General features: G+C 44.1%; 1 protein-coding gene across 4 annotated transcripts in view; it reads right to left on the reverse strand.

Moving 5' to 3' along the window:
* Positions 1-13179: 13179 nt before the first annotated feature.
* LOC125100889 (zinc finger protein 474) overlaps positions 13180-25265 on the reverse strand; it is a 57864-nt gene continuing 45778 nt past the window's right edge. For 3 of the 4 annotated variants that reach the window (XM_047731380.1, XM_047731379.1, XM_047731378.1), the window contains 2 exons: positions 18035-18215; positions 13188-15077 (listed from right to left, as the gene is read on the reverse strand). In XM_047731380.1, coding sequence (XP_047587336.1) covers positions 14926-15077; positions 18035-18215 — 333 coding nt within the window. In that variant the 3' untranslated portion in view covers positions 13188-14925. Of the gene's footprint in view, positions 15078-18034; positions 18216-25265 lie in introns of all 4 variants that reach the window. The other variant, XM_047731381.1, reaches the window with a different exon arrangement.

Consider the following 25265-nt stretch of genomic DNA (forward strand, 5'->3'; position numbering starts at 1 on the left):
GGGTGTTGCCTTATCTGCCTATCTTCAGTCTGTGGTATAAGTTAGTGTTTAAATCTGGCATCTCATCTGAAGCAGCAGTGTCATTGCTTTGTGCACCTGGGGGGTGGGAACAGTAAGGGAAGAGAAAGGGCATCTGTCCCCCCATATGGATTATATATTCCTTGAGGGCAAAGACCTGGTTTTAATTTCTTGTGTATTACACAATGTACTAAGAATGTTCTGCACAAGAGAAATGCAGTGTCTTCACATACACACACGCATGCATGAAATACACATACAGCAGTTAGTTAGCTGAGCACTATTTTAGGCACTGGGGTTTCAGTGCTAATTAAGAAAAATGTCTTACTCTCCAAGAATATTACATTCTGTTAATTAAGAACTGAAAGTCAGTCTGCTACTTATTCTACCTCAACATTCTGTTAGTCATTATCTAGAACGAACAGTAATTATAAAGAACTCTAATAGTCAAATCTCATGTCTTCCTTATGCTGTGAAAATAAGTTAACCTTGAAATCTCGGGGACATAACACAACAATTCTCATCCTCATCGTACCTTTACGGGGGTTGGCTGGCTTTCCTCCATCTTGGAGCGATACCATTGGGAACATGTAACCTCCACATTTTCTTCCTCGGGAAAGAGACCATGAAAGCACAGCAGCTCTTAACTGCTTCAGTCCTGCTGCTCTTGGTCGTGGACTACGATGAGGCACATGGTCTTAAAATCAATGCAGAGGAGGCTGGGAAATGCAGTGGAACAAATAAATCGGTATTGAGCACTAATTGTCTCTGCCACAAGAATCAATGTCTGTTAAGTACTTCTATACAGTTCTAAGCCCTTAAATGTCCCACACCCAATTCCCCGGGAGTAGGGGAAAGGGGGTTGGGAGCAGTTTCGATACCAATAACCATTCTTAGACACCAGCTGGGTGTTCTACAATTCCAGTCAATTCTGACACTCTCTACCCAAATTCCACAGGTAAAAGGCTCTGTCCTAAAAGACAACCCCCTCCCCACTAACTGAGATGCCCGTTGCCAAGTCCAGAAGGACACCTGAGCTTAAGGAAATACGCTAGGGTTCGAAGCTGACAGCCAAGAATGAATTCTTGAGATGTCTTTGGTGGAAAATGGTGGTTTTATGAAAGCACGGGGGACAGGACCCATGGGCAGAAAGAGCTGCACTGGGGTCATGAGGAGTGGCCATACCCTCAAGTTGGAGAGGGCAAGATATGCGGAAAGGGCTCTGAGCTTCCATGCCCTAGAGAGGTATAGTTCTCTCCCCAAACTGCCCTGTGTTCACCAACCAGGAAACACTCAGAATTGGTCCTTTTGGGCTTTCACAGAAACTTTGTTACACAAACAGGATTAATGAAATTGTTGGCCATTGGCCACCAACTCAAGCTCCAGCCCCTCTGTCCCAGAAGGCCTCGGGGTGGGACTGATAGTTCCAACCCTCAAATCACCTGGTTCCTTCTCCGGGCAACTGAACTCTCCCTTAAGTGTTTCCAAAAGACACCTCATTAACATAATAAGAGACTCCGCTGTGGTCCCATTTCCCTTTGTGAAATTCCAAAGGTTTTTAAGACCTCTGTGCTGGAAACAGAGACACAGGCCAAATCTGTATTTATTATAAATCACAGCATCACAGTGCTTCGTGCTGATTACACACAACCCTACGAGGTAAATACTGACACTCTTTTACAGATTACAAAAAACTGAGGCACGAAGAGAAAGCGTAATTTAGCCACAATCCCACAGGTAGTAGTAATTGGTGCAGGTGGGCTTTGAGTGCACCTTGTAAGCTCCAAAGTCCATGTTGTTTCCACCAACTATAATTTACAAATACAATAAAGACTAAAAGAAAGGCCTTACTCCTTTCAGGACAGATCTTTGGGAACTATCCTGGAGAATTACACTGCTGTGCCTTGCAAATACTAATCCAGCCTACTCCTGAAGTGTCCCTCCTCCTAATCCTTCTTGTGAGTAACATCGTTTCCTAGAGGCTCTGCGTGAGAACACTTGGGATTTTTAAATTTTTGCTTTTTCTAACCATCATTAGTATTTAAAACATTTCAATGAGCTCCCTTTGAACTAATAAGCCATAGGAGTCTGCCAAGAGCCTCACTATTAAATTGCAAACTATTGCTGATTAAAGTTTTATTGTCCCGTCCCAACTGAAAGAGAAAGAAAAAAATCCTCACAAATAACACGTCCAGAGGCTATAGAAACTTACCCGTTCTTTATGAATAGGAGTCTCCTGTGGTTTGGAAAAACAAAATCCTTCTCAAGGGTTTGGATTTTATGTACAAACCTTGATTCCTCCTGTTCTACTCTGACTCCGCCTACCTTTGTTTCCATGACAACGAGGAGACCATAGATGATTGGAATTAGGTCTGTCTTAATGACGGGCTCAGAAGCTGGATTAACTGGAAATGCCTGCCCAGGATGGGGACAGAAGAGCCTCTACTGCCCCCTGCTGGGTTCCTCGTTTCCATCTGGCTACGCGGTCCTCCATCTCAGACTCTGGATCTCTGGCTTTTGGCTCCTTTCACAGGCTAGATGCCCTCTGACATTTGTCAATCTTGCTGTTTCTGTTTCAATGAAACACTGTTATGAAAAAGAGATTAGAAACTTTAAGCTTCAGCGTCATGCTAATTCATAAACAAGGATAATCACTAACCACTTCTCCACAGCGCTCAATTGCTTCCAAGTGTTTTTCATTAAACCTAAGTGAAAACACTTCCCACGATGCAATTTTAAGGGAATATTATTAATCACATGCCTTGATTAGCTTTGGACAGTGGAATAAGCGACTGGCTGAATAAAAATGAGTCACTTCTTTCTGAATACCCTCATTATACAAGATGGGTATTGCGGAAGGTTTTGGATTTCTAAAAAATATAGTGAGCTACATATAGGGAATGCTTTTGCAACTGTATATTCATTTGCAATGTTTGGCATTTAATTTCACCTGGCTTTATATTTTAACCATCTGATTATAGAGGGATTGTTGATACGGACGTCCTCAGACTCAAAGGCAAAACATTCCAAATCTTTCCACAGTGCTTAAGAGAATAAACTATTTACAATACAGATTTTAAAAATGAACAAAGTCTCATAGTAGTTAGAAAACTCCTAAGTATGCAGTTTTTACTGGCTTCAAACTCTTAATTTGTTGTGTATTCTCTACCCTTCAGTTATGTAAAAACACATGGCTGTGAAAAACAAGATGTCTGGGTTCCACAGAAAGCAGAAAATGTGCAAAAGGATTGTTATCAGCAAAACAAACAAATTAGCACGGGTGGGTGAATGGAACTCAGGGTTGAGGATTTGTGATTTTAAACATAAATTGCATACTGTGTTTCTGGGAAAGGGTCCCTTTTGGGAAAAAATGCTGATTCTTCCCGAAGGGATGTTTTCAATTTGATTCAACACAAAGTAATAGCCTAAAAAAATTATTTATGTGATTTGACCTGGTTGATTCTAGAATTCATCTAGAAGAGGAAAAGACCTGGCAAAACTGTGGAAAAGAAGGAGGTCTTTGCTAGATGACATCAGAATATGCTGGAAAGACAGAGTTGGTAATTAGTGTGATAACACTGCAGAGACAGCCAAGTAGATCAGTAGAGCAGAATGGCACATCAAAAATGGTCATATTTAGGGGCACCTGGGTGGCTCAGTGGGTTAAAGCCTCTGCCTTCGGCTCGGGTCATGGTCCCAGGGTCCTGGGAGGGAGCCCCGCATAGGGCTCTCTGCTCAGCAGGGAGCCTGCTTCCTCCTCTCTCTCTCTGCCTGCCTCTCTGCCTGCTTGTGATCTCTGTCTGTCAAATAAATAAATAAAATCTTTAAAAAAATAAATAAATAAAATGCTATTTCCATCAAAAAAAAAAAAAGGTCATATTTATAGATGGGATCAAATAGTAAACTATCCTGGAACACTTTATTGGAGAAAAAAGTTAGAGCCCTACTATATACCATAGAATCATAAACTTCCAGGTGATTTAAAGGGCCAAACAAAAAACCCCCTAAATATTGTTAGAAGAAATTGAAGAGTCGGGGCACCTGGGTAGGTCAGTCGCTAGAGTTCGTGGATCTCAGGGGAGCTCAAGCCCTGTGTTGGGCATGGAGCCTACTTAAAAAAAAGAAGAGGAGAAATTTAAGAGTCTGTGTAGTCTTGGGGCAGGGGGAATGGAGAGGCCTTTTAAGCTTGACATCGTACTCAGTAAGCCTAAGTCTAACATACTTGACCACATTCAGATGTTTAACTACTTCCTGGTAAGATGCCTTTCTTCCAGATACAGCGTTGCCTACTGTGGGATTTAAGGAAAGCCCATAAAGCTCCCTTTCATCTCCCACCACACTTCACACTACAGTGCAGAAAGGAAAGGACTGAGAACCAAGTACCCTTAAACCTAAGCGAGGCCCCATGTACTCCAGGTCAAACCTACCTTTCCTGACCCACACAACAGGAAGTGGTCTTGAACAGTGCCTCCTTAACTGGAAGTGGAAACAGCCATTCTCTAAAAGACCATCAGCACTCATCTTGTTGGGAATTATACCCATTCACTTGATACACTTTATCCAGAAATTCAGGCTTCCCAGGGCCTCATGGAGACTCTTATCTGCAGACCGATCTGGATATTCCCTAGTATCACTTTCCCCAAACTTGCACATATCTGTGATTCCCATAATAACTTGCAGAATCTAGTGCAAAATGAAAAGGTGGGGTCCCTGTTTCAAAAATGAGTAGGAATTTTATGATGGTGACAGTGAGACATTAAGGCAAGCATGGGTCCCTTCCGTGTGCAGATGATACACTCAGGAGACTGCCCACGTGTTCATCCCTAAACCCTTTCTTTATTGCCTCATAGTTTTTATCAGCAAAATGTAATCTCAATTTCTTCTCTATTTTTTTTTTTAAGATTTTATTTATGTCTTTGTCAGAGAGAGAGAGAGACTGAGAGTGCAAGCACAAGCAGGGGGAGCAGCAGGCGGAGGGAGAAGCGTACTCCTCACTGAGCAGGGAGCCCGATACAGGACTCAATCCTGGGACCCCGGGATCATCGCCCAAGCCAAAGGCTGACGCTCAACCGACTAGGCCACCTAGGCATCCCTCAATTTCTTCTCTAAATGTTGAAAAGACTTCTTCTTCATACCCTAACTCATTTTTAGCTGTCCCCTGCCAGATTCCCATACCCTATATTCGACGGTGCCTGGGGATGGGGCAAGCACCCTCTTTATTCCTACGTGCTCTCCCTTTTTAGAACTTTCTCTTCCTTTCCCCAAACTCCCATTTCTTTCAATCCCATGCCATCCATCCACATCATCTGTTACCTCTCCTTGTGCTCATCTGCATACCCCCCTCTGTCCAGCCAGCATGGGACCCCAAAAAGATACTCAAAAAGTAGGTATTGGGAAAGTTGATCTGCAATGTGTGCAATCATTTTTGAAAACAAAACAAAACAAAAAACTGGGTAGAATACAAATTCGACTTGCCAACCGCATTATAAGAGCAGGCACAGTTTAAGCAAATCACTCAAGAGATCTGGATCTTTGCATTCTATATTCCGCATACGTTTTCTCAGAGAACCGGCCAAGACGTGGCCTGTTGTGAAGCCAAGTTGATATTTATACCCTAAATATTTACGATTTCTTTGAAAATCTGGCAAGGGGACGAGATGAGGGAGTCACTCGATATGACTTCAGCTGTAAATTCATGTCCCTTTTATAGGTTTGCTTCTAGAGTAAGCAAGAACAGAGAAGCCCGCTGGCCAGGCCATTCCTGTCTCGCAGGGTCAGAATTTGTATAATATTGCTTCCACATGCTGCCCTCTTCTGGTCAGAGTGCTTACTGGTGGAGCGGAGACACAGGAGCTTGCTTGGGGAAGATGGGAACAGAGGCCTGGATACCACACAGGAATGAATAGCCCCATGAGACAAACGGGGGAACAAAATGGGACAGGTCCATCTACAGCCCCCCCCCAACCTTCACTGACTCCCCGTGTGTCCTCCTTGATCTTGTCCAACGTCCACCTGAAGAAAAACAGTCAAGTCTTAGAACTCCTCTGACTTTGCTTGAGCAGCTCACTGCAAGCTGAGGGCTTGGAAGAGTGAAGGCACCACTGCCAGGGCCCCTCTTCTTCCTCGTACATAAACTCCGCAGGCACCCTTTCTCCTGCCTCACCTGCTCCTCTGACTTGCTGTGCGTGTCCCTGTCCCCAAAACCTCCCACTCGCAGCAGACCTGCTTTTGGAACCTGCCCCCAACCCCTGAGGAGCCTTCCCAGGATGGCACCAGGGGTTTCCCCTTATTGCTAAATGGTATATGGAATTGCTTTGCCACCTGCTGAATCTGGGTTCCACATTGGTGATAGAAGCTGGGAAGGAAGCCTGTTTAAAGAAAGAAGAAGAGGGCGCCTGGGTGGCTCAGTGGGTTAAGCCGCTGCCTTCGGCTCAGGTCATGATCTCAGGGTCCTGGGATTGAGTCCCACGTCGGGCTCTCTGCTCAGCAAGGAGCCTGCTTCCCTTCCTCTCTCTCTGCCTGCCTCTCTGCCTACTTGTGATCTCTCTCTGTCAAATAAACAAATAAAATCTTTAAAAAAAAAAAAGAAGAAGAAGAAGAAGAAGAAAGAAGAAGAGAAACAGCTCCTTCTGCCAGGGCAAGTAACTATAAAGAGTGAACTCTGATGACTCTTTTACAGTGGATGCCACAGTGGAAAGCCTCCGTCCTTCTGGTCTTTATCAGGGGCAACGTTACTTCCCAACACCAAGGCTGCAGATCTCCCCTGCGTGCTTTGCTTTAGAGCATATCTAGGAAATGCTTACTGGGGACCCGCACACTGGCGTTACCCACCGAGGCTGCTCACAGTCAGAGGCCACCGCAACCAGGCAGACAGCCTGAGTGGGGGGACAGAGGGATTAATGTGTTAGCAGGCCAATAATGGGCACACTGGTTAGGAAGCTGGGGTCTAGAAAACGCACCCCAGATTAAGGCAAAGCCCTTGCCTTATCACGTCATCGGGAAATCCTGTGGACAGGCCCCCAAGCAGTAACAAGGAAAAAGCCGATTTGAATGCAAACCAAACATACCGAACTCCGTAATTCTTGGGGCGGCCCACGGTTCCTGCGGTGTCCTTCTTGGGGTGTCCTTCAGGACCCCAGCTGCCTCTACCTATTCATTCTCTCAGGGCCAGCTCAGGCGTCCCTCGGCTACGCGGTCTTCCTAATCGTGTCAGCTGCCCTGTCCCCCCTGGCTGCAGGACTCAGGGCCCGTCCACCACCACTGGGCACGAGGACACGCGCTCTGGGGTTATTCACACACGTTTCCTCGGAGCCTGTTTAATCCTCTAGCCCCGTTCTCTGGCCCTCCAGGGCTGCATACCCCTTGGCTTGGCCGAAACCACCAAGCTCTGAGTCCTCGTTAGATGACGTCACGAATCCCCGCCCCCCGCGTAGAGGATACTGAAGATGAGCGGAGAGACGCACCGGCAGGGCTGATCCCGTGCTAACTGCTGGGCATGCGCGGTGCAGGCTCAAGTGTCTCGCTACTCCGCTTGTCCCTATGTAGGCTTCGGCCTCTTATTATACAGATTTACCCCCACCCCAGCACAGACAACAAGGCAGCTTGAGGATACATAATAAGAACGGGAATATGTGCCAGGAATCTTCAGAACTTAGTAACAGGGACCCTTGCTCCCACCTCCAGCAGCCGTCTCCCAACGTATGGAGTCCCCTACTTAATGTCTCTCACCTCCCTCGGTCTTGTGGACATGTTGCTATGATTTCAATCCCTCCTCATAAAAGTGGGAATGCCCCTGGACCCAGTTCTGAGTCCAAAACTTCAATTTCGTTTTTGTCCCACCCTAGTCCCAGAGGATGAAATATAGTAGTAATTCCCCAAAGTTGGAGCTCTGTCCTCCGTCAAGGTGGCTACTCCCATGCCCTTACAGAATTGTTCCTCTCTTCTTTGTGTCAGCCACCTGTATGAAACTGAAACCAGGGGTAAGCTTTGTGTATTAGAAAAGTCCCTTAAAGAGTTTCCTCGAATAAAAAGAGTCTTTCCTTCCAATATCAAATGATGCTGCTAGTATCCTGATATGTGCATATGACTGCAATTTTTCTTATTTACTTATTTTTTTAAATAAGCAGGCTCCATGCCGGACATGGAGCTTGAACTCACGACCCCCAGATCGAGAGTCCCATGGCTCTCCCGACTGCGCCAGCCAGGCACTCCTGATCGAAATTTTTCAAACTTTTGCCTGTTTTGGCCCTAATTTGCCAAACAATGCCCAGCCTGCTTTGCACTTAGGCTCAGCCCTGTGGCTGAGATGTAGCCAATGGGTGTGAGTGGAATGGTGAGCATTTCTTCTGGGTATGATCCTGCAAAAGTGACAAATTGCTAACTACATGCTATTTCCTCCTTTTGGCTGGGTGGAAAGGAGAGGCTGTCCCTGGCCAACTTTTGAATGGTCCATGCTGAAAATTATAGAGACTTCATCAGCCTGGGGCTCAGAGTGATTTCACAAAGAGGGGAGACCCCCTAAATTGTCCACTTGGCCAGTGCTCCTTTTAAAGCAAAAAATAAACTTTGGCATTATTTCGGTCATCATGTTTTGGGTCTAGTACCCCAGTTAGCCTCCCCTTAACACAAGCTATAAATGGATACGTCAGAGACACCCCTGCTGAGATGTGGAGTTAGCGGAGGTCTGCATGGTATGAGGATGGACACTTAAGAGTCAAGGAGAGGCCTGTCCCCCATGTCTTTGTGACTTCCATCCCAACATTCTGTCTGAAACTCACCACATAGATCTCATTACTTTGGATAAAGACATAATATTCTTAGGAAGATTCTCTTTAAAAAAATTACATCCCCTGATGTTACCTACACTGGAATTAAATTTTTTAAAAAACTACATCACCTGAAAGAGCACATAAAACCATTCCCTTTCATTACCCCATTGCAGAGATGACTTTGTCAAATTTCTTTCTACGGAAACATCTAGTGAAAAGTCGTGGAAGGGACACAGGCCGTTAAGTAGAAGGGCAGATGGTTGAAGAAGAGCTTGAGGGATATCTGGAGCATGGAGCCCTTGATTTTTTGCTCCAGTGGACACAGAAGCCTGGGCAGCAGTGGGTGGGATGTGGCACCATAAATAAGATCCTGGAGAAACCTTGAGAAAGAACCAGAAGTTTCAACGAAGGGAGAGGAAGGCATTGAAGGCAAACGTCTTACTCAATAATTTTGGCTGAATACCAGTCCCAGATCAGTTGTCAACCCTTGCTCTGTATTTTGAGTGATTTTGATGGCTCAGCCCACCTTTTAGACCTGCCCACAGCCCTCAGGAGAGCCCTGTGGAAAGTCATCAGCGATCTTTGGGATTTGTTCAAACGTGACCATACGTGCCCTTTCAGGGTTTGGATGTTTCCACTGTTTTTCAGTCAGGACCTTCCTTAGAGATTCCTCTAACAAGAACAACAATTTCAGATGATGAAGTTATTTTTCTCTCCCTGGTTCATGGAAAGGACAGACAGGTGGGCAGAGCCAGGCCATTGGGGTTATGGGCACCAAACTCAGTGACCAAATAATTCAGTGGCATCTGTCCACATATTAGTTTTAAAACAACTGTGTGTGTACGACAGTCGGTTTTGTGGTTAAAAATATTAACAGGATCATAGGGGAAGAGAGGAAAAAATGAAACAAGATGAAACCAGAGAGGGAGACAAACCATAAGAGATTCTTAATCTCAGGAAACAAACAGGATTGCTTGGAGGCGGGGGTTAGAGGGAAGGAGTGGTTGGGTGATGGACACTGGGGAAGGTAGGTGCTATGGTGAGTGCTGTGAATTGTGTAAGACTAATGAATCACAGACCTGTACACCTGAAACAAAAAATACATTATATGTTACTAATATAAAAGTTTTCACTCCCCCCCAAAATATTCACAGGACATTAAATTAACAGTGATGAAACAGAACATTAAAAATGTGCATCCAGATGATGATATGTTGTGAAACACCTGTGTATTCAGGGGTGGTAAATCCTGGAGCCAGTTTTCTTGGGCAATCTGCCCTGACCAATTTTGGTTGTGTTCTCCTCTCCCTGAGGCCAGCCATGGCGGTGGCTGGTGTCCCTCACAGATGTGAGCACTGCGGCTCTGCTCGGTAGTTACACTGGTCCTACCCTATGCCATCTGGTTGCTTCTATTCGTCTTCTGTGGCTGCCAAAATAAATCACTGAAAACTTGCTGGCTTGAGCAATGCATTTTTTTTTTTCACCTTTGTTTTCTTACAGCTCTTGAGGACAGGAGTTCAACCCTGGATTCACCAGATAAAAACACAGGATGGGCAGGGCAGCGTTTTCTCCTGGAAGCTCCTGGGGAGAATTGGTTTCCCTGCTCATTGAGGTTGCTAATAAAATCCAGGAACATGTGGTTGTAGGACTGAGGTTCCAGTTTCCTCACTGGCTGTTGGCTGGGGCCACACTTAAGCCCCTGACGACGTCTCTCTGGTCCTTACACGGAGTTACTTACATCTCTGCCAGCAATGGGATGATGGATCCTTCCTATGCCGCTGCCTCTTTGACCACCGCCCCCCTTCCCTTCTTATTCCACTTTTCAGGACTCATGTGGTTCAGATTGTCCCTTCCCCCCCCACCAAGATAATGCAGATAATGTGAGATCATCTCTCAGTCTCTATGTCTACAACCTTAATCACATCTGGGAGGTCTCTTGTATCATGTGAGATAACATATTCAGAAGATTTGGGGACTGGCCATCCAGTGTTGGGGGCTATTGTTTTGCCTACCACATTCTCAACTAAGGATCATCTGAAAACCCTTGGCTTGTAGGTGATCAAAGTATTTCAGTGATAGGACCATGCCTCATAATGCCTTGGGCAGGTTTCTCTCCTTTTTTTTTTTTTTTTTTTTTTTTAAATCACATCTTAAGTTGAAGTTGATATCCATGGCTGGCTTGATCTCATGTTCCCGTAAGTAGAACTGAAAGGTGTTATCATAGGTACCCTGGAATCCTATGTTCTCAACAGCCCCCAAAATGTTCTTTTTGCCCCGTGTTTTGCCCTATGTTCTTTTGCCCCCCAAATTAGTAGCTGAAATTTAAACCATTCAAGTTTGACTCCAGTGAGATGTCAAGAAGAGAGTTTTCCTGGGTGTAGAGAACATAAGACTGCATTATACTTTTCCTATGAGTTGTGTTTATTTAAGTATTTTTGTAACAAAATGTAAGCAGAACTAAGTATAAAGATATAGTAACTTATGATAAAGCATATATGTCCTAGTATATATTCTCTCTCTACCTCCCAGTTTGGCCCCCATTGGAAACTTGACTGCTTCTCCAAGGAGTCTATTTCCTCCAAGTACAGGAAAACTTCCTGTCTCGGCTCTGTTCACAGCGCTCCCAGACAGCGGGCCCTACCAGCAGGAGAGACGCACCATTATATATGGGCCCGATGGTGGGTCACTAGGAAAGTAGTAAACGGTAAAGGAAGAAGAACAGTCGCCATAGAAAAGAAAGGATCCTTCAGGATGTGGGAAAGAAGGGGCCTGAACTTTCAGCCCTGACCTGATACAGTATTAAAGCCACACAGGTTAGTTCAGATAGGGGTGTAGAGAAGAAAGGCTACTAATGTCAGAAGGGAACAAATACAGAAAGACCCAGGGCTCTTCTCAGGAGGAAGACACATTGGATACCTGCTCTCTCTCTCTCTCAACTCTGCTCCGCAAATGAGTCTGCCTGTCCAGAGCCACAACAGCTTCTTTTTCCACAAACAGACAAGGGTCAGAATTCCTCAGGCCAAAGCAATGTCTTCCAGGAGCCAGCCCGGAGACCCCAGTTAGAAATACTTGTGTGTCAGAAAATATTCTGAGGAGGCTTCCTGGAGAGTCCCTCTAATGGAGCTCTTAACAGATTTCCACTTCTGGGCGGGGTGGGGAGGAAGACTCACAGCAGGAGATCCCTCCTCTCCACACTCCTGCTAGGACTTGCTAGTCAGGGTCCCCAGGGTTCCCTGCAGAGAGGACATCCCCTGCACCTACGATGTGAATGGAAGATGCAAATGAGCGTCCAGAAATCCTGAAACCCTTCCTGTAGCCTTAACTAGAGGGGATTTTTTTCAATTCCTAAACTTTTATTTGTTATTTATTATTTAATTTAAATTCCATTAATGAACACAGAGTGTATTATTCGTTTCAGAGGTAGAGTTTAGCGATTCATCAGGTGCCTGTAACACCCAATGCTCCTCACATCTGCTCTCATTAACGCCCCCCCCCACTCCCTGCACCTGGTTACTCCCTGCCCCACCCCACTCCCCTCCTAGAGGAGAATCTAAGGGAAGTTTGCAGCCCCAGTTAGTGGAGCGGCAGAGGGCAGTGCAGTGTTGCCCATGCCTCTAATACTCACGCAGCCCAGACCAGTAACTGCCTGGCTGGGAGTGGACGTGGGAGCCTAGGAGCTCCAAGTACCTTCATCTAGGGTCTGCTTGTCATCATCTAGGAGAGTATCCACCGGGACCACGGCTAGGTTCAAATTCACGGTTCATGGAGGTGCCAACGACTGTTAGATTATTTTCTTCTCACGGTACAAATATCGGCACAGAAGTGAATTAATTGGCGGGAGGGCCGCTGGCAGAGAACAGGCAAGCTCCTTCCTGTCCCTGCGGAAGTTCTGAGGACTTACCTTTGCTGATAGACAGGAACTCTCTTGACTGTTGTCATTCCTACTGTAATTCCACGCAACACTTGCAGGCCAGTTAGGGGCGCCCTCCCCCCCTCCCTGCCGCAGCCCTGTGACCCGTGTCCAGGAAACTCACCATTCCCTGGGGAAGTGACAATTCCTGCAAGACCCGTTCCTTTCCCCCTTCAAGGACTCACAGACCTAGTAAGCTTGGAATTTTTTTTTTTTTTTTTTTGGTCATGCTTTGAAAGGAATGGCTATCAGAATGTCTTGTTAGGACCCCAAGTGGCAGTCCATTTCAAAGTTGAGGTCAGCATTTTTGGTGTATTTCCCCGCTGGACTGCTCAACATCTGCGGCAGGCAGGGTGGCTTTTGAAAGAGCTGTGCAAACTTGGGTTTTCACCTCTTCTGTTTAAGAGAAACCCTGATGGGCAGGCAAACGACAGGCATCCTAAAATCCCTACTTGCCTTAGTTACTTAACGCTGGGCACAAAAAAAAAAAAAAAAAAAAGAAAAAGAAAAAGAAAAAAATCACATGTGGTGGATCATTTGTTCGCCTGGTTCATCGAGCCCGTGATGAGATGTAGCATACAGAGGGCACGGATACCGGTGGGAGTGTGGGATTCTGGGAGTCACGAGTTTGCTTCCCTAGTCCATCCCTCTACTCAAGCCCAGTGTGACCTCGAGTTAGCTTGTTATCTATTTAAATACCATTCCTGAGACATAAAATAAAGATAACCTCTCCTCCTAGGCTGATGGGAGATTTATCCGCATGGCAATCTAAGGGGCTCTAAGCACAGTGGCTGATTGACGGTACACTAACTCCGGTATTAGATGTTGTCATCTGTGCTAGCAAAATGAAAGAACTAAACCATCAACAGGGTGTTAGATGCTGTATCTTTCTCAAGAGGGTAATCTTCTTTGAGGGTACCGAAAGACTATTTTTAAAGTTAATCTCTTCTTCCTTTGGGACAAAAACAAAACAAAATAATAACAACGACTGATTAGTGCAATTATCTTAACCTAACCTCTTGTAATTGGAGATGTGGGACTAAAATATTAGGTCCAACACATTTACTTGTATAATTTGGAGCTGACTGTGCTGTGTTAGGTCATGAATTCAAGGTCTGCAGCAACCCAGTGGATCCTGGATGGCTCTGAACTTCAGCCATAAAATGAACAAAGACCTCAAGCAAAACTGCCAGGAGTCCAGGCAACGCAGCGCTGTCCAGGGGAGCAGAATTTCCTGGGCAGAGCACCTCCTGACCCTGGCCTCCTCCCAGGAGAGCCCCGCCTCTATGAATGCACATTCAAGGTCTAAAACACAGAGCAGTTGCACAAGCCATTGCCTGGGCAGTGGGTGGGGAGGCACAGAACATCCTGGCAGGCTTTTAGAGCTCAACAATAAAACACCTATAAGCCTCTCTGAGGCCACAGAGAACTCTCTGGACTTCTCCTATAGGAGGAAAGCGCTAACCTCCACCCATGTGATGAATCGCACTGTAGCAGTTTTCTGACATATGAGACTGGCATCAATTCTGAAATTTCTCTGTAGCATTTCCCGCTCTTGGTAAGGGAGTAGGAGTTAGACATGATTCTAGTACTTTAACTCCTTAGCTATTTTTTGAAAGTCTTTGCTGTGCAATGATTTTACAGAGAAAAGAAGATTCCCAATCAACAGCTCAATTAAGAGCGTTTCCCTGGGTTAGAGGAAACAGGGAGTGGCACCTTATTTCAGAAAGCACAAGGGTGGGAAGGAATCCAGTTTTTCTGGAGACTAAGGAGTTGCCTGAAATCGCCACCTGAACCCTCTTGTTCCCTGAAAAATAATAGGCCTTATTGTGAAATTCAAAAATCCTGCTCAGGAAGAAGAGAAGGGAAGAAAAACAGCAACAGTTGGCTCTGAAATTTCCTGGAGACAAAAATGCCAGCCCTGAGGAGTTGCAGCCCACTGGTAACTCTGCCCCACGGAGTGTGACGAGCCCTCCCTTCCCTTCGCCACCGTATGTCTGCGCGCAAGCACGCAGTGGCTCGGCAAATGCAGAGCGACGGCCCACCACGTCAGGGTCATGGTCACGCTCGCGCCACCAGAACCCCGAGCAGGCTTCCCGCTCTAGACAACCTCGAGTGGTTTCCAGGGTTTCTTGTTTCCTTGCTTTACCCCCTTTCCCTCCGTCTCTCCATACCCCGATCTCTCTCCGAAGGATCTAAGTCCTGTAACACTTGTGCTGGGAGAGGGCTTTACTTGACGGCTTTTGGTTTACAGGATCGTTGGTGAACAATCAGTCTGTCTGGCAGGAAGGTACGCCCACAAATATTACAGGGAGCCAACTGGCTCAGGGCACTGGTCCAAGCAGCTTCATTTAAGGCATCAAGATCATAGAAACCTTTGGCTGGAAAGTTAAAGAAAAAAAAGAAGAAAGGAAAGAAAGAAAGAAAGAAAGAAAGAAAGAAAGAAAGAAAGAAAGAAAGAAAGAAAGAGAACAAAAAGGAAAGAAAAGCAAAAGAAAAATGGTAAAACATGGATCAGTTTTTATTCTGGACAACCATACTCTACTTTTTATGGAAAATATTTTCAGGAAATACCTGTTGACTGAGGATTTAGACAAATCATACTACTTTTGCCAAAAAAAAAAAAAAAAAAAGTACCACTCCCTCTTTCAAGGGTTGAGTAAAAAGTTAGCTATGAACCAGAGACTTTTCACTCCTTGGATTTTAAAAAGGGGAAGACTGTTGTTTTATGTGTTATGATAATGCATTCTTCACTAATTATTAACATCTTTGCTTACACATTATTATCTTGTAAATACAACTTTTGGCCTTCTTTCAATTGACTCTAAATATAAACTTACAAAGGGAAAAGAACATGCATTTGTGTTTTCCTCTTCTGTAATCCTTCAATGGAATGTTCTGAAAGGCCAAAACTGACAGTTCAGGGTGAATTTAGGATGAATGATATCCTAAAAATGTATCTTCTCGTCATGGCCATAAACTCAGAGACTCTTTAAATAATTAAAGCAAAGAATGCAAAGAGAATAGTTAATCTGACGAAAAGAAGTGTCCTTAAGAAAACAACCAAGACATCTGAGAGATGTATAATCGTCATTGGCAGAGCATAGGAGAAAAGGCATATGGCTTTATTTTAGAAAAACAGTGTGGGATTTAGCTTTAATAAACCTTATTTAAATAGAATGGCTTTAGTACATTAAATTGACTGTGTCTTCGAATCGCCCAAAATAGGCCCCCCTAAGTGTAGCCAGGCACTCAAACCTAAATTGCATACTTTTCTTTTTATCATTTTCACAGCAAATATTTCTTTATTAAAGCCCAGGCAATTCTCCTGTGACTCCTTCCTAATGGTTCACACAAGCATAGCAAACTTTAGATTCCCATCCCGCTACTCCTCATGTTCTTGATTTTACTCCACGGGAAATTAAACTCCAGCACAACTTTGTTTTTCTCCTTTGGACAAACCCAGTATCACTTTCCATGCAGGATACGGATGTGTATTTTGAGAGCTTTGAAAACTATTGAAAAGGGAATGGCACGGACTTTCTCCTTACTCATACGATGTAACATGGATTCAAAAATTCCAGAGTACCCGTTGAGTCTCACTGGGGAGGATTCATCACATTACTAAAAGTTTTTGAGTAGCGCTTTGACTTTGGATCTGGAGGAAGGGTTGTCTGGACCCCATGACCACAAGAAGTCCATAGGGTGGGAATGGGAATTTTCTCAGCCTCGAGATGGAAGGAACCCTTCAGAAACAAAAACAGTGTGGCACCCAGAGGACAACTGCAGGGAAGTACAGGGATAGGGCCCACCATTTCCACCTGTGGCCAGTAACAGACTAATGAACCCCTGAGGGCCTTCAAACCAGTCGTTTCTCTCTCCTCTTCTAGACTTGTGCAGAGAAGGTAATAAAGTCAGAAGTGAACAGATTTTTGACACCACACAGAACTGCTAGGAAGAGAGTTTCAGTGAGGTAAATAACGTCTTTGTGGGCGAATGCTCTCATTTCATGTATGGATGTGTTCACCTTGAACACCTTTCCCACCTGAATGATGGATTCTCCTACTCTTGGCAAGGACTGTGAAGAGTCGGGTCCTAGCAGCCTCTAGAACTTTATCATGGCAACCTAGATTCCACTCTGTGGAAGTTAGAGAACTCTTCTGTGTCACATTTCTGACAAGAGTGCTCTGGACTCATTGATACTGAATAACTTGGAGGTACCCTCTAGTTAAGCAAATCTACAGTTACAGAAAGAGGATTAATGAATTGAATGGTAATTTTCTTAAAACCAAGAATGATTTTCCTTTGAGGGGATCTGCTGAGGAAGTGATGACAGTAGAAATAAGATGAGCGAGGCTGAGTTGGTCTGGCAAACATTTTCTGAACTACTTTGTTCTTGCCCCAAATGAGCAAACAAAGGCTCCATAAAGAGGCCGCACACAGCAGTTTTCAGGGTTTCATTTGGCTTGTGCCGTGCTGTACAAAGTATTAGTTGCAAAATTTGAAAGATCTGGGCATTGCATATCAATTTCTGGATTTCCAGTTTCCTTCGTGTTATCAAAAAAATGCCCACATGGTGGGGCGCCTGGGTGGCTCAGTGGGGTAAGCTTCTGCCTTTGGCTCAGGTCGTGATCTCAGGGTCCTGGGATCGAGCCCCACAACGGGCTTTCTGCTCAGCAGGGAGCCTGCTTCCTCCTCTCTCTCTGCCTGCTTCTCTGCCTACTTGTGATCTCTGTCAAATGAATAAATAAAATCTTTTTTTAAAAAAAATATGCCCACATGGGAATAAATTTCTTAAAGGTAACAGCAGGAAGCAGGTAGCAGAGACCTCCTTTAGAGAGAGTCAGCATTCTCCCACTCACCATGGTCCCCACCCTCCCTTTTGTCACATGTGAACCAATTTATTCATTTTGCACCCTGGCTGGTGGACCCTGCAAACTGTGAGTCTGCTATGCTGCTCTGTGAACACTAAGACATATTCATATTTGAAAACATGTCTCTAGGTGCCCTCTAAGATTTTTTAAGCTTTGTGCTTCTTAAGTATTAAGTTTGATAATACATGAAAGTAGCTTTTGGGAAATACAGGGAGTGCCAGTGGGTCTCCCTCCTTGCACAGTTTTGACAATAGTGGCTTTACATCTTAGCGTCTGAGGCCCTTTGGTCAGGCATTCTAGAACTGTTTTTCCTATTTGGTTGTAATCAAGACAGTAAATGTTGCTGATTTCAGTTGTTTGAATAAGTAAGAAAGGAATACCTCTCCTCTAATAAGTTCAGAGAGAAAAGTCTCCCTTACACACTCAAGTCTTTTCTTCTTTTCTCTTTTTTTTCAAAAACTTACCAGTAATGGTCCTGACTTCTGGTTTTTTAGGTTCTGGTCTCCTTAACTCTTTCGGTAACAAGTTGTTTTCATTATGCCACTTTTTCAGACATTGTGGTTCATGGATGGCAATAGACTTTGTTCCATATTCACGACCACAAATGTAGCAGATAACTGTTGGTGGACGCCTTATCATTGTTGGCTACAGGGAATATAAAATATCTGTTAGACAAAGTGCAAGTGTAGAAATAACACTTTAAAATTATAATACATTCACATTAGCTAGACAATCACAGTTTTTAAAATTCCAACCAGTCAGGGAAACTGAAATATTTTTGGCGATTAAGAGAATAAACCACATCATCTGAGTGGTTGGGAGTGGGGGAGAGGGTGTGGGTTTGGGAGGACGATAAGAAATTAAAAAGAGATGACCAGAATTCTACGAATTGGTACTTTATAAAATGTGTTTTCTCATTTAATAATTCTTGCTTACTTATCTTCTGGCCATTCTCCCTGCTAGGAGACTATGGAAATTAATCAGGTATGAATCATCTTTTCAATAACATCAGGCTCTAGTAGGCCAATATTCCTGAGAAGTAAAGTCATAAGTGTCATTGGAGAGTCTAGAGAAGACTCTGTGTACCGTCCCACATTCCCTCACCTGAACAACTTCCTGTGATTCTAGGCCTTTTTGACCTGGAACAGGCGCCACCCACAGGCAGGGCAGCTAATCAATCACAAGTGGAAGTTGGTCGATAATGGCCACTTCACCAATCAGGCTGATTCCATGCAGTGTTCCAAGAGCTGCCTGCGGGACTGCACCTCAGCTGCTCATTCCCACCCTATACAGACTTCCTTCTCTTCCCTATCTTCCTCCCACTACTTTACTGGGGTTTCCTGGGGTCACCTCCCCAATGAACTGCTTGAACTCGAGTCTTTTTCTTAGCACTTGTTTCTGAGAGAACTAAATCTATGGAAGAGTGAAGGATAAAATGGAATAGGGAGTTTCTGCTTCTGCCCAGGGTATAGAAAGTGACAAAAAAGATTGCTCCCACCTAAGCAATAAGAACAAATCAGATAACTTACGGAACCATAAGTTCTTAGCGTGTTGGCAAATCAAAGTTTCAAAGTACATTAATGAACTAAAAGGACTGCCTGAGTTTGAGAGTGCATCAGCCCGACCAAAAGAATATCTCCCAAGCTGTAACCTTACGTGAGTATGAGGCAGCAGGTGTCTGCCACAGAGAAAAGGCAGAACAGCTGAGTGAGAACCCTAGGGAAGGCAGGCATGCAGGAACTATCTACACAAGCCCTCCAACCCACCATGTCTTACACCCAGTAACAGTAAGGCAGTGGGAGGGGGCAGTCTAACAAAGCAGAGAGACCCTCATCAATTCAAGAATGCAGGTCTTGCCTAAATCTGAAGGTAGAGCTGGAGAATTAGACCTTGCACAGGGTACCAGATAAGAACAATCTACTGCTGATGAGAGGGGTAGGAACTAAAGGTGTGGGGGGGTGCAGCAGGAGGGACTCCCTCTGTGTTGTGTGCATGAAGGGTCTGCAGCAGCCTAAGGGTGCAGCAGGAGAACAGGGAAGAGCCTTGTAAGTACAAGGCAGGGGTGTCTTACCACTGGAGGAGTTTAAAGCCTATAGTGCATTCAGCTTACCTAAAGCAAGGACTAAACACTGGAAATAGATTGTCACAGAATTCTTAGATTTTTTTCTGAAACTAATCTTTTAAACACAGACTGCGATATGTTAAACGTGCAAACTTTAATCTCTACAGTAATCACAAACCACAAGCATATGCAAAGAGGCAGAACTAAAAATTCAACATGGGGGGGGTGCCTGGTGGCTCAGTGGGTTAAGCCTCTCCCTTCGGCTCAGGTCATGATCTCAGGGTCCTGGGATCAAGCCCTGCATCAGGCTCTCTGCTCGGCGGAAAGCCGGCTTCCCCCTCTCTGCCTGCCTCTCTGCCTAGTTGTGATCTCTCTTTTTCCTGTCAAATAAATAAATAAAATCTTAAAAAAAAATTCAACATGGGACATAGAATATCAGGAAAAAAAAGGTAAGTTAACCACTTGTCAAAGAAAGATAGGAAAGGAGGAATCAACCAATCAACAAACAAACAAACAAGGACAAGAGGAATAGAATTAAAACACTAAGGTGATAGATTTATACTCAAATATATCAATAATTGCAGCAAATATAAACAGACTAAAGAACATAATCAAAAGGTATGGACTGACAGACTAGATTAAAGAAAAAGTTATAGATGAAAACCCCAACTATATATTGTTTACAAGAAACATGTTGTATGAATAAAGACACAGATTACAAGCAGTGGGATGGGGAAGAAGTTTCATGTAAACACTAAGCAAAAGAAGATGAGTATGGCTCTATTAGTAACACATAAATGAAATACAAAGGTTGGAAATGTTTCTTCCAGCTGTAAAGATCAGGAAAGCCTGAAGGAAGTAGCATTTGAAGAATGCGTGGAGTTTGGATCACAAAAGGTGTTGGAGACAGGAAGCAGCATGAGCAGAGTCTCGGGGACAGGAACCTGATGAGTAGAGAAAAGAGCAACTAATATAAAATATTTACATTAATAATAAGAAATAGTTGCCCAGTGATAAGTGTGGTCTTGAGAACTATCATCAGATAGTTTGGCTTCAAGCATGTTATCAACAACCATGAATGCCATATTAAGATCTGGATTTTGTTTTGTAAGTGGCAGGAAGCTATTCAGCAGGGGAATGACCTATAATTGCACTTCTCGAAAATTAGTTTGGCAATAATGTATCTCAAAGGGCTGTGTTGGCAGCATATCTACGAAAGCTTGAGCATCCACGGAAATCATGGATCCAAGAGAACATCAGTGGCGATGTCACTTGAGGAAAAGGGGAAACCGGAAAGGCAGGTTAGGGAAGGAGAAAAAAAGTGGAATCTGTTCTGGACCTGTTGCATGTGATATCGTAGTAGAATTCAAACGTAAATCCAGCCAAAACAGCAAATAGAGGCCTGTCATTTAGAATTCATGGGTTTCAGAGCTATGCACACAGAGACGATGTCTAAAACCACAAAAATTTCCAGAAAAGGAGCATATAGAGTATGTATGGAGGGAAAGTCCTGAGAGAATATCTACAACAAAGAGATTGGGCAAAGGAAGTCACAGCCTGGAAAGACAAAGGTTCAAGTTCGTAATTAAAGAAACAGGGCATGGAGACAAAAGACTCCGTTCAGAATTCTGGAAACACTTCTGGTTTCCAGAAAGGCGGTGTCATCACTTCTGTGCAGTGCCACAGGGAGTAATGGGGGGTTGAGGAAAATCGCTAGATTTGGTTGCAGACAGATTATGTACCAGTGACTTTTCAGAGTTGAGCTCCAATGGAGGGATAAGGATAAAAACGAAACTGTTTAAAGTTAAGGTCAAGGAAAACAGAAATATACTTTCAAAAAGTTTGCAGAAGGGAAATTTGAGACATAAGTAGAGTTGAAGAAAGATCTGTTTTGGGGGCACCTGGGTGGCAAAGTTAGTTAAGCTCTGACTCCCGGTTTCTGTTCAGGACTTTATCTCAGGATCATGAGATCAAGCCCCACATCAGGCTCTGCTTTTAGCAAGGATCTGCTTGAGATTCTTTCTCTCTTCCCGCCCCCTCCCCTGCTCTCGCTCTCTCTCTCTCTAAAATAAATAAATCTTAAGAAAAAAAAAGAAAAGATCTGTTTGGTTGTTGTTTTAGGGGTAGAAGGATCTCAGGCAGAGAGCAGGTTAGGACTGAGAGAAGAAGGCTAAGTATGGGAATGTCTCAGAGGAGGTAGGAGGAGATGTGATCCTCAGAGGTAATTAGAGATGTTAGCCTCCAATGACAAGGAGAAAAAAGAGAGAGAGATGGGTTGTCAAGAAGTGAGGCACAGGGGCGCCTGGGTGGCTCAGTGGGTTAAAGCCTCTGCCTTCGGCTCAGCTCATGATCTCAGGGTCCTGGGATCGGGCCCTGCATCCGGCTCTCTGCTCGGTGGGAAGCCTGCTTCCTCCTCTCTCTCTGCCTGCCTCTCTGCCTACTTGTGATCTCTGTCTGTCAAATAAACAAAAATCTTTAAAAAAGAAGAAGAAGAAGAAGAAGAAGAAGAAGAAGAAGAAGAAGAAGAAGAAGAAGAAGAAGAAGAAGTAGTGAGGCACAAGAAGGAGCCCCTACAGGATGACTTTAGTTAACCGTGAGGCAAACCATCTTCAGAGAACGAACAGATTCGGATTCTGGGAAACAGAACAGCAAAAATTATGGGGGTTTTTGCAAAAACAAACTGGGATTCTCTTGGCACTGCGGAGAATGTGATACTGATAGTGACACAATTAGGGAAGATTACTAAGACCCAGTTAGGTTAAGCTGCAAAAAACTTCAGTGGAATGAAAAGACCTTTTCCAGTGTTTATAAGTAGCACTGGGTGACATGGAAGCAAAAACAAATTAAATTGGTGGTGTGGTTTCCTTTGGGGATATAAGACACCGTAAAATGTGTGCATGTTTGAGAGGCAACGAGCTTTTCACAAAGGTGAATGGGGGTTACACCTGCAGTGCGAAGAGACAGAGCAAAATCACAGTAAGAAGAAAACATGTTTCTGCATACCCAAATAGAAACGACAATTCTAGAGGAGTAAAGTCACTAATACACAGCAAGCAAAATGGAAAATGGAGTTACTCCTGAGATGATCCACTTTCTAAAAGATACACGTTATTTGCTAGAGGGGAGATGGGTGGGGGATGAGCGAAATAAGGTAAAGGGGATTCGGAGGTACCAACTTCCAGTTATAAAATACGTAAGTCATGGGAATGAGAAGTACAGGTAGGGAATACGGTCAGCGATATCGTAGTAACATTGTATTGTGGCAGATGGTAACTACACTTGTCTGGGGTAAGCAGTGGGAATTTACAGAATTGTCTGGTCACTATGTCGTACACCTGAAACTAAGATAGCATGATATAATATTGTATGCTGACTAGACTTCAATAATTTAAAAAAGCATAATTTTAAAAATATTTTAATTAATTAATCAATTAATTAGAGAGAAAGAGAACAGGGGGGAAGGGCAGAGGGAGAGAGAATCACAAGGAGCCTCTGAGCTCCATGCAGAGCCCAATCTGAGGCTCAACTTCATGACCCTGAGATCATAACCGGAGCCAAAACCAAGAGTCTGATGCTTAACTGACTGAGCCACCCCGGCGCCCCCAAAGAATCATTTTTTAAAAAGCACATTATTTGAAGTAGAATATTTTTCTTCTATTATTCTATGCTGAAGTATGCCAGTAAACTAAATTCATCAAAAAATGCCTAAATCGCATTTAGTCTTCTTTTTTATTTGCCGTGTAACAGGATCTAATGCCTGAAAAGTGACTTTAAAAATATCTGGCAAATTCGAGACCTAAGAGAAAGGCTAAAGCAGAAGCAGTAATTTTCAAAATACCCATCGGTTTCTTACTATTTTTTACAGATTCATTTACTTGAAGATTAATTAAATAAGGCTTTTTAAAGTTTAACATGAGAAGCTCGCCTTTTTACTTTGCGAATAATGATATTAATATTCCATATGTAAAGTATGAGCCAAATCCAGTATTTAACCAAGCATACAAGCTGGATAAATGGCACGGGTCATTAATGGAGACGTTCATGTCACATTGTCAGAAGGTTTCTTTTGGAAGGAAAAATTAGAAGAAAACAGGCAGATCCAGAGGCCAGAAGATATGCACAAAATAACTTAAAGGGATGTGGGAGAAAATTAATACCATAAAAAGGCTAAGATGTTCTATATTATATTTTCCAAAGCTTGGTCCATGCTCTATATTTGTGGTTGAACTGCAGTTGAACCTGCAACACACTCCATATTCTTAGGTTTTAACATTTTACTCCTAAGCCTGCTCCAGAGAAGTGTAAGCAACCCAGAACACAGCTGAAGAGAAAAATGCATCCCCTCGGGGCGGAATGGAGATAAGAGAACCTCTTTTACTTTTCATTAATTTCACCATTGTCAGTCGGAAACTTACAAAGAGAGCGGAAAGAGTTCCATCCCTTGGTCCCCCCCACCCCACCGGTTTGCTCTTCAGCCTCTTTTCTCTGGTGTTTTGAGCTGGTTGGGGGTGGGGGGAAGATGGAGGGCGGAGGGGGTCGCTCAGCGCCCCAGGGGAAGAAGAAAGGGCACAGGGTCTGCCATGACAAGACACAGCCCAGCCAAGCAAGGCAGGCAGGCAGGCACACCGAGGCTTTGCCCGGCACAGCTCCGGGGGCTGTCTACCTGGGGTCTTGCCAGGACCACGGATTCCAGGAAACCGTAATCAAAGGAAGGCAAAGAGGAAGCTGATAAAAGTTCCAGCAGAGCAAATGGTTAGATCAACAGTTTTCCTGTCAACATTTCAGATATTCTTGGGGAGAGGTGTTAATTTTTTAACATTAAGGTAAAAGATTTTTTTTAAGAAGTTAATCTCTGATTCTGCGGAATTGTTCTTTCGGGTGCGAACTGTTTTATGGTGGGGAAGCAGGGAGGAAGTTTATTAAGGGCTCATCACAAATTTGCTTTTGCTTCCTGATTTCCTGAGAAAGTCTACTGAGGCTGGAGATGGACAGAAGGCGTTGAGCCCTTCAGGGAAAGCTTTCACATGTGTGTATTTCTTTTAACTTGAATCCACTAACTTTCATATGTTTCCAATCATTTTGCTGGCTACCATTGGCATTATCATTTTATTTTCCATGCAGTGTTTTTTTTTTTTCTTCTCTTTTTGCTATGTCTTTTCTCTACTGAGAACACTTCATGTTTCATCTTTCGGGCCAGGACTGTGCATGGCAAAGGAAAGTGGACATTTAACAACTTTCCTGAGTCACTGTGGGGGAATGACTGGTCATCCATGTATTACTTTTACAGTTTAAAATAAGTAGCAGTCACAACAAGTGTTGGTGAGGATGCAGAGATAGGGGAACCCCCCCTCTTTTTTTTCTTAAGATTTTATTTATCTGACAGACAGAGATCACAAGTAGGCAGAGAGGCAGGCAGAGAGAGGGGGAAAGCAGGCTCCCCGCTGAGCAGAGAGCCTGATGCCAGGCTCAATCCCAGGACCCTGGGATCATGACCTGAGCCAAAGGCAGAGGCTTTAACCCACTGAGCCACCCAGGCGCCCCAAGGGGAACCCTCCTACACTGTTGGTGGGAATGCAAACTGGTGCTGCCACACTGGAAAACAGTATGGAAGTTCCTCAAGAAGTTAAAAATAG

Source organism: Lutra lutra, chromosome 5 (genome assembly GCF_902655055.1).
Source record: "Lutra lutra chromosome 5, mLutLut1.2, whole genome shotgun sequence".
Taxonomy (NCBI): Eukaryota; Metazoa; Chordata; class Mammalia; order Carnivora; family Mustelidae; genus Lutra; species Lutra lutra.